Source organism: Muntiacus reevesi, chromosome 11, assembly GCF_963930625.1.
Source record: "Muntiacus reevesi chromosome 11, mMunRee1.1, whole genome shotgun sequence".
Lineage (NCBI taxonomy): Eukaryota > Metazoa > Chordata > Mammalia > Artiodactyla > Cervidae > Muntiacus > Muntiacus reevesi.
This window is the reverse complement of record NC_089259.1, coordinates 21,198,508-21,224,482: the sequence shown is the minus strand read 5'-3', so window position 1 is coordinate 21,224,482 and position 25,975 is coordinate 21,198,508. Positions and strand designations below refer to the sequence as shown.

At 38.1% G+C, this 25,975-nt stretch overlaps 1 protein-coding gene across 1 annotated transcript in view; it reads left to right on the top strand.

Annotated features, from left to right (window-relative positions):
- Window positions 1-11,868: 11,868 nt before the first annotated feature.
- COG6 (component of oligomeric golgi complex 6) overlaps window positions 11,869-25,975 on the top strand; it is a 47,802-nt gene continuing 33,695 nt past the window's right edge. Inside the window, exons 1-7 of the mRNA XM_065901886.1 lie at window positions 11,869-12,095; window positions 14,349-14,492; window positions 16,743-16,814; window positions 18,113-18,171; window positions 22,004-22,115; window positions 24,003-24,085; window positions 24,448-24,518. Coding sequence (XP_065757958.1) covers window positions 11,943-12,095; window positions 14,349-14,492; window positions 16,743-16,814; window positions 18,113-18,171; window positions 22,004-22,115; window positions 24,003-24,085; window positions 24,448-24,518 — 694 coding nt within the window. The 5' untranslated portion in view covers window positions 11,869-11,942. The remainder of the gene's footprint in view (window positions 12,096-14,348; window positions 14,493-16,742; window positions 16,815-18,112; window positions 18,172-22,003; window positions 22,116-24,002; window positions 24,086-24,447; window positions 24,519-25,975) is intronic.

Below are 25,975 nucleotides of genomic sequence, written 5' to 3'. Positions count from 1 at the left end.
AAACCAGCTTGAACATCTGGAAGTTGACGGTTCACGTATTGCTGAAGCCTGGCTTGGAGAATTTGGAGCATTACTTTACTAGCATGTGAGATGAGTGCAAATGTGTGGTAGTGTGACCATTCTTTGGGATTCCTTTTCTTAGGGATTGGAATGAAAACTGACCTTTTCCAGTCCTGTGGCCACTGCTGGGTTTTCCAAATTTGCTGGCATATTTAATGCAGCACTTTCACTAGCGCACGGCAAATGGCTACCTTCCAGTGGGTTTGCAAATGTGGGGGCCCAGGTAGGTGGATTTATAGATTATGTCATCTAACTTTAACTAAACATCATCACAAAATGGCAAATAGCTTAAAAAGATACCTTCAGAGAACTCACAGATTAAAGATAATACTAATAATATAATCACAGACAAGTTGAAAGTTGCAGAGCTGATATTCCTTATCCTCCAAGTATAAGATGTTCATTGGCCACATTACAGAACCAAAACAGGGATCATCTGATGAGACCTGATAAATAGTATCTGAAAATGTGACATTTGAAATATAAATATAGATCCAACACTATTTATGGTGAACCTTCTCATTAATGCCATAATAGTATTGTGTCTTTGTGACATCTTGAGTTTTTTTGCATGATAGCCCTTGAATGAGGCATTAAAACAAACTAAACTTAGAATGAGAGAAGCAACTTTGGTTGCTGAATCACAAAGTATTAACCACAGTTTCTAAAAATATGAAAAGTGAAAGTGAAAGTCTTAGTAGCTCAGTCATGTCTGACTCTTTGCCACCCTATGGACTGTATCCTGCCAGGCTCCTCTGTCCATAGAATTCTCCCAGCAAGAATACTGGAGTGGGTTGCCATTCCCTGTTCCAGGGGATCTTCCTAATCCAGGGACTGAACCCAAGTCTCTTGTATTGCAGGTGAATTCTTTACCATCTGAGCCACCAGAGAAGCTACCAAAATATGAAGTAAATATGTGTATACATAAATATGAATACATATAGAACCTTTCAATATAAAACAACTAAGCAGGTAAAATACCTCTAAATTTTAAGCCTGTACTCCGCACACTCTACTCCGCACACTCTCAAAGTATTTTAGCTGTGAGGAAGTGATAATTTTGAAAAGTTTCACATTTTGGAATAAAGATGCAGCGAAGGTTTAGGGCCAGAAGTTATATATCGATATTTCAAGATCCATCAAGAGTTATATTTAAGAAAAAAAATCTGGTGCCAAGGTACCCTAAGAGACTATTTTATGGACTATAAAAGACTATTTTATAATGAACTATAAAACAGAAAGAAGGGAAGGGAGGGCTAATAAATTGTTGAGATAATTCACATCTTGAATAAGGGAAGGAGGGTTGGGACTAAGAAGGGGAAGATGGAGGCGGTAGATACAGGGTTTCAGTGAAGGCGGGAATGACAGGACTTCAGTACATGGTTCATTACCAGGCAAAATAAGGGGAGCAGAGGAGAAAAAGCAGCAGTAACCATGACTTTCTCTTCTGGGCAAATGAATGAATGGTGAAGACATTACTAATAACAGAAATGCTGTGTTTTTAGTTTGGCTTGAAATAGAATATATTTTCTACAATTTGGGTCATCGTTAATTCAAATAAATCAGTCTATTCATTTACTCATCAAATTTTTTAATTTATTCAACAAATACTTACAAATTCCAACTACATTTCAGAAACTGCATGACATATCAAGTAGTCAAAGATGAATGAGATGGTCTCTAGACTCAGAAGTTCACAGGTTAGTGGGAATTATAAAAACGTGTCGATAATGACTCGGGGTGTGAGAGGGGCCACAAGAGAACCACCTGAAGAGTGATTTGGGAGCACAGGGGAGGGACAGCTGGCCTGTCTCAGGACAGTTTTGGAAAAGACGTCTTCTGAGAGTCTAAAAGAAGTGCTTGAAGGGAAGAAGAAAGAAAATTGAGTTCCAGGGGAGGGATATGATGGCCAAGGCAATGCACAGTGTAGGGGGAAACTGAAGCAGAAAAAGAGTTCAACAGGCACCAGATTCCTCGTGACAGGAGGACTGCTTAGTTCTGCTAAGAGGACATGGTCTCAACTATTCTGAAAACAAAATCAATAGCGATCAATTAAAAGCCAAAACCTGCCAGATACATGCAGAACAGTGACAACTGGAGGCCAAATAAAAAAGAAGCGGAAATAGATAATTTATATGTTAAAGCTGCAGTACAGAACAGGGCAATGAAAACATTAACTGTGGCTATTTAAATTAGAGACATTACTATCTGGTGATTAAATGTGGCATGTGGTGTTAAATAAGAGAGGCCAGCGGGCAACCTTGTAGATGGGGACCCCAAGAATGAAAAAGTAGACACAGTGGAGGTTTGTTTCTGGAGATTATATGCACCCATACAAGGAAAGAGCGAAGGGCCAGAACTCTGAAAAGTACATAGATGTTTACACCTTGGTATGTAAACCACGTGGAGCTTCCTGGGTGGCTCAGTGGTAAAGCACATGCCTGCCAATGCAGGAGACACAGGTTCTATCCCTGGGTCAGGAATATCCTCTGGAGGAGGAAATGGCAACCCACTCCAGTATTCTTGCCTGTAGAATCCCATGGACAGAAGAGCCTGGTGGGCTACAGTTCAAGGGGTCACAAAGAGTTGATGTATGTGTACATGTGTGTGCTAGATGAAACTTGAAGCTGAAAGGGGATAGGAAATGTGTGAAAAAATATGTATGCTTTATTTATCTGAGAATGTAGAACTGTTGCATGAGACTTGGCAGGAATGGAGGATTACTATATAGTTCCACTGAAGGTGTGTGAAGTAGCTTGGGTAAATGTGACAAATGTGTGTTATGGATTGATTACTTAGTACATCTTGTATCCACCTTATTTCATCTAGTCCTCATTACTCAATAACTCAGCTAGTGGTACAGCATTTTGCAGATGAGGAGACCAAGAACTGCAGGCAAAATTTGGGTTGTCCAGGGTCTTACGGTGGTAGGGTTGAGATTTAAATCAGGCTTTCTGACTTCAAAACCAGGGCACCAACCACTTTATGGTTTCAACATATCAGCAGCTTTTTGGAGAATTATAATTTGATAACTGAGGGTTCTTTACAAATATATAAAGATGGCTTTTATGTGTAGAAAGGAATTCTTACATGCACATTCATTTTCACCAGTAGTGTATACATTACAATTTTGATTGTAAGATACAACTTAAATATTAAGTAAATCTACTATGCCAAAGTCTTTGACTGTGTGGATCACAATAAGCTGTGGAAAATCCTAAAAGAGATGGGAATACCAGACCACCTGACCTGCCTCTTGAGAAACCTGTATGCAAGTCAGGAAGCAACAGTTAGAACTGGACATGGAACAACAGACTGGTTCCAAATGGGAAAAGGAGTACGTCAAGGCTGTATATTGTCACCCTGCTTATTTAACTCATATGCAGAGTACATCATGAGAAACGCTGGGCTGGAAGAAGCACAAGCTGGAATCAAGATTGCCAGGAGAAATATCAATAACCTCAGATATGCAGATGACACCACCCTTATGGCAGAAAGTGAAGAAGAACTAAAGAGCCTCTTGATGAAAGTGAAAGAAGAGAGTGAAAAAGTTGGCTTAAAGCTCAACATTCAGAAAACTAAGATCATGGCATCTGGTCCCATCACTTTATGGGAAATAGATGGGGAAACAGTGGAAACAGTGTCAGACTTTATTTTCTGGGGCTCCAAAATCACTGCAAATTGTGACTGCAGCCATGAAATTAAAAGGCACTTGCTCTTTGGAAGGAAAGTTATGACCAACCTAGACAGCATATTAAAAAGCAGAGATATTACTTGGCCACAAAAGTTCATCTAGTCAAAGCTATGGTTTTTCCAGTAGTCATGTATGGGTGTGAGAGTTGGACTATAAAGAAAGCTGAGCGCTGAAGAACTGATGTTTTTGAACTATGGTGCTGGAGAAGACTCTTGAGAGTCCCTTGGACTGCAAGGAGATGAAACCAATCAATCCTAAAGGAAGTCAGTTCTGAATATTCATTGGAAGGACTGATGCTGAAGTTGAAGCTCCAATACTTTGGCCATCTGATGCAAAGAACATACTCATTTGAAAAGACCCTGATCCTGGGAAAGATTGAAGTTGGGAGGAGAAGGGCATGACAGAGGATGAGATGGTTGGATAGCACCACCGACTCAATATGGACATGAGTTTGGGTGAACTCCGGGAGTTGGTGATGGACAGGGAGGCCTGGCATGCTGCAGTTCATGGGGTCACAGAGAGTCGGACATGACTGAGTGACTGAACTGAACTTACAAATCTAGTGGTTGTTAATTAATAGTCAACTTTAAATTTAGGATATTTAATTTCCCCAAGCATTTAAGTACAACTTATAAGTTGTATTCATGTATATTATTTCAAATATTTTGTATTGAAGTCATGTTAGCTATATTCTCCTAAATATTAAAAATTTTGTGATCAATTTAATTATCTAAAACTTTTCAACTTAAAATGGCTTATATATCTGTTTTTCTAGTGTACTTCAAACAGATAAGCAGGTAGAAGTACAAATCTAAAACACAAAATATTCTTAAGTATTTAAATGATACTTAAAAGTCTAATATTAAAGATCTGATGATTTGGATTTACTTAAACTTGTAAATGCTGTTAAAACTTATTAAATACTATTATACCTTTTAAAATTACAATCACACACACACAGTCTTCAGTTTGAAATTACAAGTTTAAGATGTCAGATTTAAAAACAAAATAGCCTGTATTTTTCAGATGATTATACACTGTTCAAATTTTCTATTTTCTTTTTCATTTATTCTCTGCAGTTGGGGTCACCTAGATTTGCCCTTAACATCCCAAATTGGTACAAAAATAATGATTCCAAGGATTTGATTTTATCATTATTTTCTCTATACTTATTTTTATATCTTCCTGCAGTTGCTAAGTCATTTATCATCTCCTGTCTCAAAAAATTTCAGGCTGTGGTTAGAGATTCTAGACAGAGACCTGGAACCTAATGGCAATTTCCAGAATAATTCTACCTAAGTTACCTGTTAATATGCCAATCCTGTTCAGAAAGTTTCATCTGGCTACTTATAAGCCATTTTATTTTTACTATAATTTCTGACACAACTTGTATTATAACCCCATCATAAATATAATTGTCTCATTTGGGTGTACAACATCTCATACCCACCTCACTGAGTCACAACTAATCTGTCTGCTCAAAGCTAATTAAAATTTGCATGGCAGCCCCTTTTATCCCATGTGCTGGGGTTGTAATTAAACTTTTTACTATCTCATTGAAATTTGCACCTTTTTAATATAGATTATTTCCTAACGTATCCCACAGACCACAGATTTATAGTTATTGTATTGACCAGAATTCCCTCTCCACTACTGTGTGCTCCTGGGTTTGAAACCAAGCAGAACCCTGTTGGGTCTTCCCAGAGACAGACACCTTCATGGCCCCTGCCTCTTGTTTGTAAAAAAAGAAACTTTAGCCTCCTAGACCTTCCCAGAGTTCCAAAGAGCAAATTTAATCAGAGAAGTGGAAAAAAAAAAAAAAAGAAGCAAAAACCAAGGAAAACAGTTAAACAAGACAAAATCATAACAGTCTAGCCATAAACAAAGTCAAGAACCTTCAGCTCTTCCTCATGGGCTATAGGTAATATCCTGAGCTATATCCTTGAGTTGTTTTACAGGTATTAATATTAAAACTCTCACCAGGTGGAAGATGTTAATCACGTGCTGACTACCAGCACATAGACTCCAGACCAGTTGGAAGGCTGATGACTAAGATTCCTGAAACATCACTCTGTTACCTCACCATCAACCAATCAGAGACTTCTGCACAAGCTGAACACATGTCCTAGGACTCTCTCCCTCAGTCTTTAAAAACCCTTCCCTGAAAGCAAAGGGGGAGCTCGGGTCTTTTGAGCATGAGTTGAATGTTTTCCTTGCTTCACCCCACACTTGGCCCCTTGCAGGAAACGCTGCACTTTGCTTCACCACAACCTGGCATCGGTAAATTGGCTTTGCTGCTCTTTGGCCAAGCGGACCAAGTCTGGTTCAGTAACACATTAAATCATAAATCATGGTGTCCTGACTAATGGATGGGCACGTGGTCAAAGTGGACTCACTCCAGGACTGTGATTGTTGAGCAAAGGCAGAAAAAAGGATTCGTGGCAGTACCCTACAAACTGGCCAGTGTTTCCAGCTGCTGGGATCCCGAGTTGCTGCTGGTTCCCAGCTGGCTCCCGTCAGTTCGCTGAGCTGACTTCCCACCCTTTGGGGCTTCCCTGGTGGCTCAGCTGGTAAAGAATCCGCCTGCAATGTGGGAGACCTGAGTTTGACTCCTGGGTTGGGAAGATCCCCTGGAGAAGGGACCAGCTACCCACTCCAGTATTCTGGCCTAGAGAATTCCATGGACTGTATAGTCCAAGGGGTTGCAAAGAGTCGGACACCACTGAGTGACTTTCACTTTCCCTTTCCCATCCTTCCAGTAAATTACGGTTACTTCACAAACCCAAACTCCAACTGGTACAGGCAGCCAAGGGAGGCTACACAGATCACACACACACACACACACAGTGTACCCAGCAAAGAAAGCTGGTACAGGCAGCCAAGGGAGGCTACACAGATCACACACACACACACACACACACACACACACACACACACACACACACAGTGTATCCAGCAAAGAAACTAGAGAAGGGAATGGCAATCACTCCAATATTCTTGCCTGGAAAATTCCATGGACAGAGGAGCTTGGCGGGCTACGGTCCATGGGGTCACATAGTTGGATGCAACTTGAGTGACTTCACTTTCTTTATTTCTTTAGCAAAGAAAAGGCTTTGGGCCTTACCCAGGCTCCATCAGACCAGCCATACTGTTATTCGTTCTGCAGATTTCATTTGAAGAAGATATGAAATCATTTTATCGCTAAAAAGGTCTGAAATCATCACATTCATGACCATGAAGGTTTCAGTTATGAAACCTTAAAATTGGAGAATTTTAAAGACAAACTGAAGGATGAGGACCATGGCAGAAAATACGTCTGAAATTAAAAAAAAAGAAAATGAGAAATTGGAAGCAGCTTCAAAATTCATGAGGTTTCATAGGAAAGAGAGATAACAGCAGTTATTTCCATGTGAGGACCCTCAATGCCTAAAACCTGAGTTCTAGGTAGTAAAGCAGAGAATAGAAGGTCCAAAGAAAAGGTTCAGGGAGCTGTGATTACAGACAGATAAGAAATGTGGGATCGAAGCTTCAAAGTCCTTGAGAGAAATAACAGGAGAGAGACAGTACATTACAAAGACGTTTGCAGAGAAATTGAAATAACTAAAAATGAAAGCTAACATTCGTACTCTGTTTCTCAGCTTTTCTAGAAACTAGAGCGTGGACATGTATTTTAGGTTCAACTAACTGGACACATAAATGTAGAAACACCATCTGTGGACACAAAGAAACTGGCACTTCAGGGACTCAAGAGAAAGTGACACGAAAAGTAGACACAGGGAGAACTCTTCAGGTGACAGCAGTTTAAACAACAGTCTCCAGAGACAGAGCTGTGCTGCAGAGGCAGCCTCCATCCAGGGTCAGTTGGTAAAGTGACCTGCCAATCCAGGCTTCGGCAGTAATACCCGTGTGGTCCCACTGGTGATATTGGAGGGTTCCCTTTTCTCCACACCCTCTCCAGCATTTAATGATTGTAGAATTTTTGAAGATGGCCATTCTGACCTGTGTGAGGTAATACCTCTTGGTAGTTTTGATTTACTTTTTTTTTTTTAATAATTAGTGATGCTGATCACCTTTTCAAGTGCCTGTTGCCCATCTGTATATCTTCTTTGGAGAAATGTCTCTGTAGGTCTTCTGCCCATTTTCTGTTTGGGGTGTTCATGTTTTCGTTTTTTATACTAAGCTGTATGAGTTGTTGGTATACTTCGGGCATTAAGCCCTTGTAGACTGTACTGTTTGCAAATATTTTCTCCCATTCTGTAGGTTGTCTTTTCATGTTGTTTACAGTTTCCTTTGCTGTGCCAGAGTTTATAAATTTGATTAAGCCTCATTTGTTTATTTTTGCTTTTATTTCTTTTGTCTTGGGAGACTAAGAAAACATTGCAATGATTTATGTTAGAGCATTTTTGCCTATATTCTCTTCTATGAGTTTTACAGTTTCATGTCTTATATTTTAAGTCACTGTGAGTTTATCTTTGTATGATCCAACAATCCCACTCCTGGGCATATATCTAGAAAAGATGAAAACTCTAATTTGAAAAGATGCATGCATCCCAATATTCAGAGCAGCACTATTTGCAATAGACAAAACATAGAAGCAACCTAAATGTCCATCAACAGATGAATGGGGAAAGATGTGGTCTATTTATATAATGGAATATTACTCAGCCATAAAAAGATGGAAATAATGCCATTTGCAGCAACATGGATGGACTTAGAGAATATCACACTAAGCGAAGAAAGTCAGCCAGGGAAAGACAAATATCATATAGTATCACTTATATGTGGAAACTAAAAATAGATACAAATTAACTTATTTATAAAACAGAAACTGACTTGCAGACATAGAAAACATGCTAAATTCCATATTATCAAAGGGGAAAGGGGGAAGGATAAATTAGTATCTTGGGATTAACAGGTACATACTGCTACATGCAAAATAGATAAACAACAAGGTCCTACTGTATAGCACCCCTGGAAAAGGAAATGGCAACCACTTCAGTATTCTTGCTTGGTAAATCTCATGATCGGAAGAGCCTGGCGGGCTACAGTTCATGGGGTTGCAAGAGTGGGATACGACTTAATGACTAAACCACCATTGTATAACACAAGGATATATATATTCAATATCTTGTAATAACCTATAATGGAAAAGAATGTGAGAAAAATTTGTATTATGCCCACACACACACACACACACACATTCTCTGCTGTAGAGCGAAAACTAACAGAGCATTGTAAATCAACGATGTTCATGCATGCTATGTTCTTCAGTCGTGTCTGACTCTTTGCGACCCTAGGCACTGTAGTCCTCCAGGCTCCTCTGTCCATGGGATTCTCCAGGCAAGAACATTGAGGCAGCCATGTCCTCCTCCAGGGGATTTTCCCAACCCAGGGACTGAATGCTTGGTTCTATGTCTCCTGCTTTGGCAGGTGGGTTCTTTACCACCAGCACCACCTGGGATTTGAATAAAACAAATAAAAATAACTCTATAACTTATAAAACCACAAAACTTCATTTCAATACTTCTCACTCAATAAGCCTTTAATAAGCACATATACTGTGTAAGATACTATGCTGAAGACTAGGAAGGCAAAGATTCCCATCATCCAAGTACATAAGAGTCTAGCGGAGGAACAACAAACACTTAAATTTAAAAATAATTGAATGACAGACGTTATAGAGTTGCTGTATATTATCTGCTATGGAATTTGCATGACACATCAATTAACTCTGCCCAAGGACAGATGGGGAGCTACGTGAAGGTACAGAGAAGAAGTGATATTTGAGTGGAGTCAGAAGGACAAATAGGATTTCACCAGTTTCACAGGAGCAGACATTTCTGGGAGAATGAGTTGTATGAGGCAAGGTATGGAGACTTAGAAATTTGTGATGTGTTTGTGGCCCAGAAAATACAGGTGGTTTGAGTATGGTAACCACAAGCAAGTGCCTAGAAATAAAATAAGAGTGATACTCTGAGATCTCATTATGAAGGTGTATGTACACCATACTAAAAAGTTACTTTATTCAATAACTGCCACTATGGTTTTTAAAGCCACAAAGTGATAGGACCAATCTGATTTAGAAAAATAATCCTGGTGTCAGTGCAAAAGTAGTAAGAACAGGCAATGCAAACACAGAACACACTTAAAAGTTTAGCTGCTAAAGTTTTTGCCTACATTCCAAGTGAGAGGTGTACATAACTCAAAACAAAAACTGAGGAAGCAGTAATGGAATATGAAAACTATTGCTAACTTAGTAAGTAAGTATGTGGTGTGAGGTTAGCCTCATATCCTTGGGAAGGATTCCATAGCCTTGGATTACTTATTCATTTACTCATCATAAAATACTAAAGACATGATAACATGGTAATGATTTTGATGTTGCAGAATAGGCACAGAGAACAGTGCATTAAAAGGATCTAGCACTGAGCCTGATTCTCAATTATTTGGATGCTAAATAATAGAAGCTGTGGTTTTTTTTCGACTTTCCAGGTGGCTCAGAGGTAAAGGACCCACCTATGCAGGAGCCGCAGGGGACACGGGTTTGAACCCTAGGTCTGGAAGATCCCCTGGAGAAGAAAATGGCAACCCACTCTAGTATTCTTGGTTGGGAAATCCCATGGACAGAGGAACCTGGAGGGCTACAGTCCTTAGGATTGCAGAGAGTCGGACACGGCTGAAAATGCACTTGTGCTTTTAATAGAGGGAAGAATATAGAGGATTGAATATTCTATTTTATTCTATGATTCACCACATATGGCTTTAATAAATGCCATATTATATTTTGATAAAGTCACAGTGAGCAATATGGTGTGACTTCCACCTATTTCAGACACTAAAGAGCAGGAAAGCTTTAATAAAAAACCAAAGGGGGAGACAGGGAAATTGATGAGGCTCTCCTTTCAATTGCTACTTGGAAGGCAAGAATGTCTGCATTTTACACTTAAGCATGGTTCTTCTGCGGTTATATAAAAATGCTTTATTCTTTTACATATAAGTCTTTGTTCTCTCACTAAATTAAAATATTTAGGTCAGAGCTTGCCTCTAATTCTTTCAGTGTCTATTATCGTAAGGAGTTTAATATACATAAATACCTTTACATTTTCACTAAAAGAAAACCTTATCTTCAATAAAATTGTTATATATAAATATTATACATAAACATATTTAAATAAATACATATATAAAACCTACGTCTCTGATGAGGCTTACCTGAATATTCGTTTTTAACTGCTGGAAAATATTGAACTGTTTAAAAGTATTGATTTCCAACACTTAGCTTAAAATTTACAGTTAGCCTTACAAAAGAATAATAGGTGAATATTAAAAAGCATATAAATTGCTTTAAACATCCTTAAATTTTACAGTAATTTTCCTGTCTTCATCCTACTATATTTCTAATTTCCAAATTATCTTGTTCCTTTTTATTACAATTGCAAATTCAGAGAAGTACAAATAAACACAGAAAAGTGGGCCCCCTACCTTAATGCACTCAGCTAATATATTCAGTAACACATAAGGGAGATTAGAAAACTTCAGTCTATTTGGAAAGGTACAAATGAAAAGTGTAAGTCTGTCTGCCAAAGGAATGCCATCCTAAAAAGAAAAAAAAAGCCCAAATTTGCACGTACCGGTATTTCACACACACACACACACACACACGGTGATCACACTACACACACTGCAACGCACCTTGCTTTTTTCACATACTGTATTTAGGAATTCTTCGCGCATCCACAGTTAAATCTCCTTCACAGCGGAAGACGGCTGCACAGTATTAAGTGAACTTAACTAGAATTAGCTTTAACTGAACATATTTGCCCAGGCACAGGTCTCAGTGTATGTAAGTCTAGCTCAGACTTTCACAGACTGAAGGATTACGAAATCTCTTTAATCCCATAAACCGTAATATCCCAGCTCTACACCTGATTTGAATTTCAGTCCACTTTGCAAACGCAGTCTCGCGTGAGTCTCCTCCTTCCGGCCTGAAGCCGTGCTCCGCCTCCTTCGATTTCTCTACCCCTCCCACCAGCTTCCTAGGAGGCAGGCTGAACAGCAGTGGGCGGGGCACAGCCGTCCGAGGGCGCAGGCGCGGCCTGTGCGCGCATGCGCGCTACGCGGCTACTGGCGCGTCCCTCCCCTGGGCTGAGGTGGCCGGCGCCTCTCCGGGGGCTGGACGCGAGGCACTATGGCCGAGGGCAGCGGGGAAGTAGTCGTAGTGCCCGCGACCGGGGCTGCCAACGGCCTCAATAATGGGGCCGGCGGGACCTCGGCGCAGACCAGCAACCCGCTGTCGCGGAAGCTGCGTAAGATCCTGGACACCCGGCTGGACAACGACAAGGTGAGCGGGGCTGGAGGGGCCGAGGGTCGCGCATCCCTGGGAGCCGGGGTTCGGGGGTGGTCGTCTGTCCGGCGCCCTCGCTCGGGTCTTGTCCCCGCCTCGAGGAGGGCACCCCAGGCCCGCCGGACCCCCAGGTTGCGTTGCCGACGTGGGGCAGATGAGAAGGGGGAAGCCGAGGAGACCCTGGAGAAACGAAGAGGTTTCCAGGGTGTTACCTTTATTTAAAAGGGTTTCTCGAAGATTCTGGGTCAGGAAGGCAAACGGTGGAAGAGGGGTTCTCCCTGACCCCGACAGGTGTTGGTCAAGCCATAACGGCATAAAGGGAAAAAAAAAATGTAGAAGTGAGAGTTTTATAGGTAAATGTGTAGGCATCTGACAGTAAGCTATCGATAAGACTTTGTGTATAAAAGATAACATTATACTATGATGAGTAAGAAAGACGGTCCACATTATACTGTGAGGACTAAGAAAGGTGGTCTCTAGGACCACCACTTACTAGATATAACCAGCAAACTGGTGCATTCTGGTTTGAGTAAGTCCATTAACTTTTCTAAGCTGATGTTAAATCTCTAAATTGGAAACACCGCAAGTTACTTTGTCAGGGTTGTTGCGAGGGTTCAATGAGAGAAACCAGGTGAAATGCTCAGCACAGGGCTGCAGTTGTTGTTTCTTGTTAATTCTCAATAAATGTTAATTTTACACAGTTCATTAAGGGTTTAAAGTGTCTATTATTGACATGAATCTTCTCTTTTAATACAGCTGCTCTGGTAAATTAGCATTATTTCTTTTTTACTCATGAGAAAAATAAGTTATGGAGAGAGTGTCTGGGTTCATTTGCCCCCTAGTCTGTGTGATTTTGTTCATTTAGCATTTACTGACCACTCATTTAGCCACGACTCCAGGACGTATCAGGGCTGTGTTCCAAAAAAGAAACAGCTTTATTTTATCTATTTTTTGCCATAAATATATATAGCTAAAGATATTTTTTCTGTCTCTTAAATATTAAACTGAATATAAATAGCCTTACAGTTTTTATCATTCCAGTCATTCTTTAAAATTGAAGTATAGTTGATTTGCAGTGTAGTGTTAGTTTTAGGTGAGCAACCAGATGTGTCCAGTGTTTTTATGATAGCGTAATCAAAACATGGAAAGTTCAGCCTGTTTGAACATATGTTAGTTGAAGTGTAAGAATTCTCTCTGTAGGATTTAGGGTGCTATTGGACACAGTGGGCTTGGTCTTCTGCCCTCTACCCATGTTCTCTTTGTTAAAGAACTCTCTTAGTCTCATAGCTTTTTAAATAGTAAAAAGCATGATGATTCTCTAATTTCTAACCCTGTTCCTGACATCTCTACCAAGCTCCAGTTGTTTACATGACATCTCCAGTTGGATACCTGATCCATATCACACAGACGGCATGGCCAGAATTCTTGATTTTTCTCCAAACTGGTTCTCTTCCCCTGTTAGTAAAGAACCTCACCATATACCCTTCATGCAAGAAGCATATAAGTGCTTTTTTTATTCCTGTTTTCTTTTCCCCCACATCTCACATCCAGTTCATTACAAATCCTATAGGCTCAATCTTGAAAAATATATTCTAATTTTTTTGGAGTATCTCTTTTTTATCTGCTTAGACCATCTTGGGCTAAGCCACTGACCACTATCAAATCTTGCTTGAATTATTTTGGTTCAGAAGTTGTCTCAGAGAGACCTTCCTCTCTTAAGTCTAAGTTCAGCTCCCAGTTACTCAGTTCCCAGCCTAGAAGCTACTGTTAGTACTTATTTTTTAGATATAGCCTTCCAGAGTTGGTTTATGCAGGCACCAGTAAATATGCATGTACTGTACATAGTCCTTTTTTCTTTTTTTTAAACATTTGGTGTTACAGATGTTTCTGTAACTTTTTGTTTCACTTACCTGTATCTTGAAGCTCACGCTATGTAAGTACATACAATGGCTGTTATCAGTCTCTTTAACCAGTCCTTTTTAGATGAACATTAAGGTTCTTTCTAATCTGCAATTTCAAACAATTCTGCAATGAATAACCTTGTATATATGTCACGATGCACAAGTAAATATGTCCTTACTGTGTTTCAGAAATAAGTTTGCTGTTCACTAATGTGAAGGTCTTCCGGTATTTTTTGGATTGTGTAATGGAAATAAATTCTTGGGAAATGATTTCAGTAATTTTTGCCTAAGATTAGAAAGACATTTGAAAATTGGCCCCAATAATATTCTTTTATTACCAATTATGTAGGAGATGTTGGAAGCTCTTAAGGCACTGTCAACCTTTTTTGTTGAAAATAGTTTGCGGACTCGAAGAAATTTACGTGGAGATATCGAACGCAGGAGTTTAGCCATCAATGAAGAGTTTGTAAGCATTTTCAAGGAAGTGAAAGAAGTATGTAAACTCTTTTCATTTAGCATTTATTGAGCGCTTACTGTATGCTTGGCTCTGTGCTAAGGTTTTTATATATAGAGTTGATGTGCTTGCTATTTGTGTAGCATGTTCAAATAGAAAATTTAACTATTAACAATTCCTTCAGCAGCATCTTTCTTTGGACTGATGCAATTTCTAAATCCGTAACCTCCACAAATGCTGCTTCTTAGAACGTTGAAACATTTGCTCTGGGAAATTCTTTTACGAATTTTAGCATTTTAAACAGCAACAGAAAACCATTTCTCTGAGTGATTTTCCAGTAGAAATAGTCTTTCGTTGAGTACACCTCCCTTGGATAACTATTTTTCCACTGGAGATTAATAGGGACTGAGTAACCTTACTGCATCCTAAATTATGAAATTTTCAGATTAATTAAAATCAGTTACTTCAGCTAATAAATAATTATTCATTATATTTGAGTGAGCAGTCTACTCACCATAGGGTGAAAATGAATTTTATTTATTATGACATGTTTTATTAATTATATTAAATTAGAGTGATATTACATAGTTAATATTTCTATGTGAGTTGTGTGAAAATGTCACACATGGTACCAGCAGGTGCTTAATAAACACAAGGCTATTTTTTTTTAAAGATTTATTATTTCTTTGTTTGTGGCTGCACTGGGTCTTCACTGCTGCACTCGGACTTTCTCTAGGTGCGATGAGTGGGAGCTACTCTGCATCGCGGTGCACAGGTTCTAGGTGCTCAGGCTTCAGTAGTCGTGGTGCATGAGATTAGTTGTTCTGCTGCATGTGGGATCTTCCCAGACCAGGAATTGAACCCCGTTTCCCCTGCACTGGCAGGCACATTCTTAACCATAGACCACCAGGGAAGTCCAACATAGACTGTTTTTAACTGTGCAGTAGACTTTCATTGGCTGAAGTCTAATAATCTGGAAGGTTAAAAGGGAAGTTTGGTAGTGTTCATAAAACTAGGGAGGGATAGTAGTGATGAGCACATCTAAAGTGTACTCTTGAAACACCATTTCCCACTGAAAAGAAGTACCAAAGCGAGGAAGCCGGTAAAGACCACTGGGAAGTGTGAAAAGGACTATGGAACTGAGTTAAGGGGCTTCCACTGGTCACAGATAGGATGGTGTGAGGATCAGTAAGAGTGACTGCAGTGGACTGAAGCTCGTCAAGCATGTTTGTGTCCATGAGTGGTACTATTTATTTACAAATCAGATTCATTCGGTGTACTGTAGTGCATGCTCAGTCCCTCAGTCGTGTCCATCTCTTTGCAGCCCCATGGACTGTAGCCCGCCAGGCTCCTCTGTCCATGGGATTTTCCAGGCAAGAATACTGGAATGGGTTGTCATTTGCTAAAGTAAATATTAGGAATAAGTTATTCTTGAACTAGTTGGCTAATAATCATAGTGCTAGTCTCATTAGATTATACAGTGAGATTTAAGGAAATAGGTTAGTTTTCCTATTTGTACCTGTTTTCTGTTGCTGATATTAATTGCTATTTTGAAATCATTCTTTTATTCACTTCAAAGCTGTTTAGGATAAGCAGGTCAGAAATAGAACTATTACTTATGATTCTATTACACAAAAATAACCTGTCAGTATTTTGTTGTGTGGCCCGTCAGGACTTTTTCTGTGTTCTTCTTTCTGCACACATATACATGTGTTTTTCTGAAAAAAACATGGGGAGGTGTTGTATGTGTTTTATGAGCCCTTTTTTAGCCTTATATAGACATATTCCCATAATAACACACATGTGTGTGTGCGTGCACGCGCGCGCACACACACACACACAGATATTATCATTGTTAATGGATGCACAGATTTCTGTTGTGTGGTTGGAAACATTTCATACTTGCCATTTGTTTTAGGCAGCTCTGTGTTGATCATCTCTTACGTATATTGTTGCACACTTATTTGATTAATTTCTTAGGATAAATTCTTAGTATGAGAATCTGAATAAACATGTATTCATATTCTTAAAACATTTTCCATCTTCATATTGTCAGACCCTTTCTAAAAAGAAATATGCTAGTTTTTTAAAATATCTTTTCATATTCTAGATGTTATTCTTTGTAATCATTTTCAGTCTTAAATACAGAATCTTTTGTCATGCTTTGGCAAAAGCATGGAACAAAAATAAGGATTTGGCTAAGAGAAGAGAAATTTCTTTGACTATATCTAATTTTTTAACTATACCTAATGCTTTAACTATATCTAATGTTACTTTTATCCTTTTTAGGAACTTGAAAGCATACATGAAGATGTTCAAGCAATGAGCAGCTGTTGTCAAGATATGACAAGTCGCCTACAGGTCCGGTATAATGACTGCATTTTAGCGTAGTTCCTGATAATGGGGTAAACTTTCAGAAATTGCTAGATAAGTCTACAGAATGTGTGGATATCTGATACATATCTGATACATGTATCTGATACATACATGCCCTGTAGTAAGTTCGAATGTAAATTTTTTAAAATTATAACTCTTTGTGTTTCTTCTGTGATGGTTTACTAATATTGTGCAGTTAACTCCAGAAACCTTTGTATTTTGATCTTGCCAGTATAGAGATAACTGTGTGAAGTTTTAATAAACTTTTGAATTCCATAATATTGCACAAATGCAGTAGAAATAAATTCCTTCGTAGAAAGCCTTAGGAATACTTTCAGATTAAAGCTATGCCCAGTGAAGACCCAGCTTAATTATGATTTATACTCACTTTAAAAAATATCTCAGGAAAATGTCTGTAAGTGTAGGGCCATTTATTAAAGCAGTCTAACCCCCTAGTTTGGCTGCAGAGTTAGCATTGATCTACATACTTCTGATTCATTTAATGCCTTTCTGTCTCCACCTGTCTCCAACCACTGACTTGTTTCTCCTCTCGTTACTGCCTGCCTTATTTTATAGTATTGCCCAGTTCAGGTCACTGAGAGAGACTCTCACTGGCTACACTTGTTGTTTGTTTCAGTTCACCTTATAAATGTTTTCCTAGTCTTTGAAATACCTTTGCATTCCTGCTCCTTTCAGCTCTGGTTCAGGGGAGAGAAGATTGCTTAGTATGACTTGGTCAGGAACAGCACTTTGTCTTGTAGATGGGGCTTTCTCTAATTTTCACCAGAACCCTCTATGAGGGGTATTTTTTGTATATTGAGTATCAGTGACTTATTGAGTATCAGTGACAACTTCTTTCAGACATTTCCTGGTAGCTCAGTTCAGCACGTCCATAACTGAAGTCATGTTTTCCTGGCAGTGCCTCTGTTTCACTAAAAAGCATCAGGAACTAGTAAATTCCATCATGGTGACACCTTTTTCTTTCTTGTAAGCCTTAGCGTTATGTGTGTATTGAGAATTCTCAGTGAGTTCTTCTTTCTTAAAATTTATTTATTTTTCATTGGAGGATGATTACAATATTGTGTTGTTTTCTGCCTGAGTGAGTTCTTAAATGTAGTATGTGAGCCTTAAAACATCTGTTTCAATTTCTTGGGCCTTTTTTATATCTTTGAGTTCTGGAGTGTGATCTCATTTGCTGTTGAACTCCAGTAGCTGGCAGTGTTAGTTTTCTGAAGTATAATAAAATTGAAGTGTGCTAATATTAGATATGTTTATAATTTTAGGCAGCAAAGGAACAGACTCAGGATTTAATAGTAAAAACCACTAAGCTTCAAGCTGAAAGGTAAGCTTTTCTTTATATAATCAATTCTTCATTAATTTGGAGATAACTCAGAAAACTATAAATGATTTCAAAGCAGAGTTAAAATAATCAAAAAAGTGATTCAAAAATTATACAAAATATGAGGTTTTAAGCTATTATTCAAGAGTAAAACAAATACAGTGTTTAGGAGTATTGATAGCTGGGACTGAGATTATCCCTTTTTGGAAGTGATGATGTGTTGTTTGTTTGCTATATAATTCAAAACTGACTGCTCTTTTAAACAAGCAATAGATTTTTAAATTGTTTAGTAATTTTATTATCTTTTTTCACAATTGCCTTTTATTTTTAACTTAATGATTATGTACTCTGCTACTGTCAAAGCACAGAACTGTTCTGTCAGCACACATCTCTTTCCCATTGGTGCATGGACCATGGTGAGGAAAATTGCACAGTGTGCTGAAGAGATGGTTGGCTTCACAGAGCAGTCGGCTCTAAGGAAAGGCAGGTGCTGAATTTCTAAGCATGTGCCTCGAGCATCAGATGAGAATGTTTTTAGCATCACAACAAATCTTTTGAAAGAGAAGTTTCCTTGCAGTTAGAGGCCCACCTGTGAATTTTTCTCTTAATGTTTTTGTTGGCTGACATGAGAACAAGTGTGGATTCAATTGAAAATTATGTCTAAAACCAAGAGAGTAACAGATCACCAATCCTGTGTACAAAGTTTATTCAAATCCTTTCTGCTGCTGCTGCTAAGTCGCTTCAGTCGTGTCTGACTCTGTGCGACCCCATAGACAGCTGCCTACCAGGCTCCTCCGTCCCTGGGATTCTTCAGGCAAGAACACTGGAGTGGGTTGCCGTTTCCTTCTCCAGTGCATGAAAGTAAAAAGTGAAAGTGAAGTTGCTCAGTCGTGTCTGACTCTTCGGGACCCCATGGACTGTAGCCTACCAGGATCCTCCATCCATGGGATTTTCCAGGCAAGAGTATTGGAGTGGGTTGCCATTGCCTTTTCCTGGCCTGAGTTAAAGGAGATCAGTCTTGGGTGTTCATTGGAAGGACTGATGTTGAAGCTGAAACTCCAATAGTTTGGCCACCTCATGGGAAGAGTTGACTCATTGGAAAAGACCCTGATGCTGGGAGGGATTGGGGGCAGGAGGAGAAGGGGACGACAGAGGATGAGATGGCTGGATGGCATCACCAACTCGATGGGCATGAGTTTGAGTAAACTCCAGGAGTTGGTGATGGACAGGGAGACCTGGAGTGCTGTGATTCATGGGGTCACAAAAAGTCGGACACGACTGAGCAACTGAACTGAACTTGCCATCTTTAGTATGTGGTACAATCTCTTGTAACTAATTGTTGGTTTGATTGAGTCTCTTTCCTACGAAACTGAGCTTGAGAACAGTGACAGCCTCTTGTTCTCTTTTTATGTCTTAGTGCAAAACACATTGTAGATTCAGTAAGTGATTTTGGGTGAATAAATATGAACTTTGTTTTTTAATATTGGTGAAATCACTATTTATTATGTATTTTTTTGGTCTCTTGAAAAGGCCCATCAGCCAAATTTCTCTATGGTGAATGTTAATGTTTTTCTTTGAGGTGTAGTATGTTACAGTGGAAAGGATGTACACCTTGAAGAGCTGAATTCTAATCTAAATCTTAGGTAAGAGCTCATTAGATTTTTAGTCTTATATGAGTCATTTGTTAACTCCCTCAGGCTCAGTTATCACATCTGAAAAAAAGGAATAATAAGTTACATCGCAGGGTTGTTGTGATGAATAAGTGATTTATATTGAGTCCTGAACACACTGCCTGACATACCTCAAGGAGTACTACCCTCCGTATCCCTCTCCGCTTTTTAGACAGAGATGTGTAGTACATCTTGTTTCTTCATTGGCTTTGGCAACTGGAAACAGAAGCTATTCTGCACTTAATTAGATAGTTTTTCTCAGCTATGTTGTTTTATGTTCTCATTCTTTCTTATTTTTTAATAGTTTTAATTTTGATTGTGTTATTTGCTATAAAGTACTTACTGTAACTTAGGTTTTGATATTATAGTTTACATAAAAATATGAAAGCAATTTATTTTGCCCAAATATGCATGTAAAAATCCAGAACATATGTGATACATATTCTTTCATTGCTCTGTAAGAGGTCAGGAGAAGGCAAGCAAAAATCAGTTTTCTTCTTCTCCTTTCATTTATGTATGTAAAACTTGAAGAAAATTATAATCAGATGTAACTTCACCACCTAGACATAGCTACTGTTAATAATGTGGTGTATTTTCTCTCAGTATGTGTGCCTACTGAATTAACAGCTGACCCTTGAACAACACAGGTTTGAACTGCACAGGTCCACTTATATATGTATGTATATATGTATTTTTTGTAGTCCTACACGGTCCACAGTGGGTTGGATCTTCTACTCCAGAGGGCTGGCTGTAACATTATATACAGATTTTCCTCTGTACAGGGTAGGGTAGGAGTCCCTGACCCACACTTTATTCAAGAGTCAACTGTACTAGATTCAGTTAAAACATAGTGAAACAGTAAACGAAAGAGATTAATCTTCCTTTGTGCCTGGTAAATTGACTGAAGATAGATCCAAAAGAAACTCCCAAAAGATTTTCATTGAAACGGTTAATTTGTATAGTCTCAAGGAATTTTATTAAGTGTTATAATTAATTTAAATCCTGTATGATAGTGATTTGAGCTTCTAAAAGTATAAAACAAAACATGTTAAGGTAACTTGTAGATATCAGTACTTAATAAGATAATTAAGGACATAGGTGTTTTAAATCTGTATAGATTTAAGTAGGTGAATTGCACTGTCATTTGAGAAAAATAGAGCATTACTGCCACCTGGAGGACTTTTTCTTTTTAGCTTTTGTCATTCGGCAGGAGCATTTGACATTGTGAACTTAAACCTGGAAACAAACAAAACAAAGATGGCGTGCATTGTTCTGTCTGTTTAGATAGTGTTAATGATTATCTTTGTTCAGTTTCATTTGAATATTTTGAAATTGGAGAATATTACTGCCCTGTGAATACTTCTAGTGAAACACTTTAATTTTATTTGTATATCTTCACATCTAAAATCTAGAAGGCAGGAATGTTGAACTTCTGTTCATGTGGTTTGTATCCCCGACTTGCCTTTAGATTGTGACCCAACTCAGTCGTGTAGGTCCCTGCAGGTTGAATTGCAGACTCAAGTGTGCTTTTTCCTAATTGTCAGCTAGTCTAAGTTGGCTGCGCTCAGATAATATAATTTGAAAAGAATTTTTTTGTTTGTTATGATAGTGTGCAGAAAAAGTGGGGAAGACAAAATGGAGGAGTGATCTTTTTTTTTTGATTAATGAAGAATTACTAGATGAGTTCTTGACTTCAATTTCTAACATAAAGTAAATAATAGGCTTGATTTTTGATTTGTTGTGTACTTTGTGTACAAGCTTCAAAGGCTTAGAACTTTTAGGGACTGAGAAGAAATTAATTGGCTTATGTCTCTCTTACAACTTTGTTACCTTAAGGTGAACTATTCACATACATATAAGTGGCTAAGGATTTGTATTGCCTATACCATTCATGAACTTATTTCTCCTTTTACATAAAGGTTAGTTCATCATTTTACTGTGGCCTCTTACCGTGCCCTCTGCAGAGGTAGGACAAAATCAGCTAATTGTATCACCTACATGCTTGATGAGCTGCTAATATTTGAGGCAGAAATGAGGCTTCTGAAGATACTGAGACAGTTTCATGTCTTTGTCTTAAAAGTTATATGAGAGATGTAACTTGTTTTAAAGCTATGTAAAATGCATAATGTGCTTGATTTTCTGTTGCCTTTTTAAAAATATTACAGTCAAAGATTAGAAATAAGAGCACAAGTGGCAGATGCCTTCTTATCCAAGTTCCAGCTGACTTCTGACGAAATGAGTCTTCTTCGAGGCACAAGAGAAGGACCCATCACTGAGGTACTTTGCTTTCTGTTGAAATCACTTAAAGAACAGCAGTTACAGATGTTATAGAGAAATTACCCTTTTTTAAGAGTTATTTATTTTATCACCTAAAATTTTTTTTGATTTAAAAATGTTTTTAAGCTTAGCAATATAAGGTACAGTTTTAATTACCTTATTTTCCCCAAAGCAGTACGTGTACTTTTTTGTTCTTTAGGAGTCAGAGTACAATAAGGCTTATAAGGAAAGCCTGCATCACCTCATCACCTGTTCCACTCCTTTCCATCTCTTAAGTCCTTTGGCAACCATTTTCAATCTTGTTAATTGCTTCTTTTGTATATTCTGTATTCTGGACCTCTGGTGAAAAGAAGTATGCTTTGGATATCGATGTTAACTGTTTTCTATGGATTTCCTACCATGAGCTAAGAGTAATTAGCCTCTCCTCCATGGCTCCTTCCCCTCCACACATACATATTCTCTTTTCTTCCGCCTCACAGTACAGTTATATGGCATGTTCTGTTTACATTGCAGTGATATCGCAATGATTACATGTTCTTTCTTTCACAACTTTTGGTCTTTCCTGAGATTAGAAACTTCTTACCTTTTCATCTGATTCTTTTCTGAACCCATGCCATTCTTTCCAAAACTTCAAGCTATAAAGCCTCTCAAAATGCTAAACAACAAGGAAAAGTATCATTCCTCTTTTTTTCCCCTTGAAGATACTCAGTTTTTCTTGAGAAGAACCTTTCAGTATCCTAACTGGGAGGAGCTGCAAACCCGTGCCTGGGCTCTGAGGGCAGGAAGAGTTCCTGAGGAGGGCCAGGGTGGGGGCCTACTGAGTGACACCTGGTAGATGTCACTGTTATCTTACTGCCTGGGCTGGGATGGAACCGTCCCTTGAGTGTAGGGTGTTAAGGAGGTGAGAGAATTGTAGGTGCCTTACCTATGGGTATTTATTGCCCTTATAGTTTGAGGAACTTTGTGCATTTTAAATATGTGACATCACACCTCCCCTCCCCACCCCCCACCTCAGCAGAAATAATTAACAGTATTAGGGATTTTAAAACATTAAAAAAAATTTTTTATTCATCAAAGAAAAATAACTCATCAACTACTTTACATGGTTGGAACACTGTTTGTGGCTATCTGGAAACTAAGGCTCCAGTACCTTTTTATAGAGGGGAAAAAAGCTGGGAGTTTAGCATCAGTCAACTCATGTATGTTTATGCATCCAACTTTGCATTCCACTCCTGGATGAGGAGGCAAGAAAGAGTATATGATAGACTCATAAACCATCATCTCCTGTGATGATGAAGCCATGCTGAGTTTTCTACGTCATAAGATATGTAATACATGTAAAACATGTAAGCATGTTTTTCTTTATGTTATAATCTTCAGGTTTACATTACTCTTTTGCAAAACTGTATAATTCTTGAAGACAGCTTTTGTCTTTATAAACTTTATCTCCACATCTTAGTACACTATTTGGTATATAGTAGATATCTAATTAATATATATTTTAAAATATGAATAATGGGCTTCCCTTGTGGCTCAGCTCATAAAGAATTCACCTGCAATGCGGGAGACCTGGGTTTGATCCCTGGGTTGGGAAAAGCCCCTGGAGAAGGGAGAGGCTACCCACTCCAGTATTCTGGCCCAGAGAATTTCATGAACTGTATAGTCCATGGGGTCGCAAAGAGTCGAACACGACTGAGAACTTTCACTTCACTAAATATCTATTATACATTTTCTAAAAATTTAGAGAAAGTTGAAATTAGTATAAAGAAGGCTTCATTAGAGTAGGTAGAATAATTTCTTTTTCCTTTGTCATGATATTTCAATTTAGAGTAATACAGTTTTACCTGAAAACATGGAAACTTTAAAGTTACATTCTTAATTTTAAAGGATTTTTTCAAGGCACTGGGAAGAGTAAAACAGATTCATAATGATGTTAAAGTTCTCTTGCGTACAAACCAACAAACAGCAGGGTGAGTAGCCTTTTCAGTTCATGACTGTGATGCCTCTTGTGTTTCCAAAATTTTAAAGATTTTCTAGGTTCTTAAAGTGTATGCCATTATGTGAAATAAGAGTTTAATCTTTATGTGTCTTTGGATAAAGAGGAAGTTATACCCTGATGTTTAGCATAAAACAGCAGTTGAGTGTCTAAGTGATGGTATTAAAACTTGGCAACATTTATTTAATTATTAAAAAATTACTAAAAAGTTATTCCACAAAATGATAAAAAGTTAATAGGCTATAACCAAATCATTCTGTAATTAAAATAATTAGATTCTTAGATTTAGCTATTGGCTAAAAGTTTTAAATAAATTATAATCTTTAATTTTTTTAGTTTAGAAATTATGGAGCAAATGGCCTTGCTTCAAGAAACATCTTATGAAAGACTTTACCGATGGGCTCAAAGTAAGTGGTTTCTTTGATGAAGTCTAGATTCATGAGTGCTTGATTTTATTTCACTTAGTATTTATTTGATAACATATTTTGATCTTAGTAATAAAATATTTGAACATACTGTCTTTGTATTTGCCTCTTAAGTAACTACTATCATTTGGGTACTATATATGATTAAGGATGGGAATGAAAAAATAACAAAGTCAGTATTTGTGCCCCAGATTATCTTAAGGTTGATTAGACATCCCTTGTTGTTAATATAACCATTATGGTGAATTAATTTTCTGTTTCTGCTGTAACAAATTTATCTCAATCTTAATGGCTTAAAACAAAACATAAATTTATCATTTTATAGTTCTGTAGCCAGAAGTCACCATGCTAAAATGAAAAGATGTGCATTCATTTCTGGAGGCTCTAGGGAATAATCTGTTGCCTTGCTCACTCACTTTGTTGGCATAATTTAGTTCTTTGAGTCTGAGGACTGAGCTCTGAGTTTTCTTGCCGGCTGTCACTGAGGGTTTTCCCAGCTTCTAGAGGCCGCCTACATTGGCCTGTGGCTCCTTCCTCCATCGTTGAAGCCAGCAATGGGTAGATGGAGGTGCTTTCTCACTTTGAATCTCTCCTGCCTCTTCTTCCATCTCATATCTCTGATTGATTTTTCTGCTAGCCTCTTCCACTTTTAAGACCTAGATGATTACCTTGGACCCTCTTAAGTGGTCTAGGAAAATGTCCCTCTTTAAGCTCCATCCCCTTAATTCCATCTGCAGAGTCCTTTTTGCTTCATAAAATAACATATTCACAGGTTTCAGTGATTAGGGATCTTGGGAGGACCATTATTTTGCCTACCACAAGTGGTTTATGTATTTAGTTGTGTTTTAAAATGTTTCAATAGTGTGTTGGTAGAATTACCTGTTAAAAACAAAGGAACATGAGGTCTTCACCCAGTAAAAGTTGGGAATTTCTGAACATGTCCTGTTTTTTGAACAGAGTGGACATTCAATCAGTATTTTGTAGATAGAATAGTAAATTTAATTTTACTAGTATGTATTAGTTACCCATATAAACATTCTAGCAAACTGCTTAAAGATTGCCCTTGGGGTAAAGAACTGGTGATGGATATTTAGTATTCCCTTCCCTTCTTGGCACTGCTGTGTGTGTAGCAGTTATTTAATGCATATTTGTTCATTAATTGGTTTCTTCAGAACTCTGGTTTCTTATAATAATAAAATACATTTTATACTACATAGCAGATGTGGTCTACTGAAGTTAGATATTTAAATTTAAGGTTAAATGTTTAGTTTGGCAGCATTAACTAGCTTTTTATTGGTATGTTCTTATTTTTTGGTATTTTTTATTTGGTATGTTTTATTTTTATTGGTATGTTCTTTAGGCTTTTTCAAGCATTTTTTAAATGCAGTATTTAGACTCTGGTGTACAGTGGACATAATAAAGGCCTAATTGTATTGTAA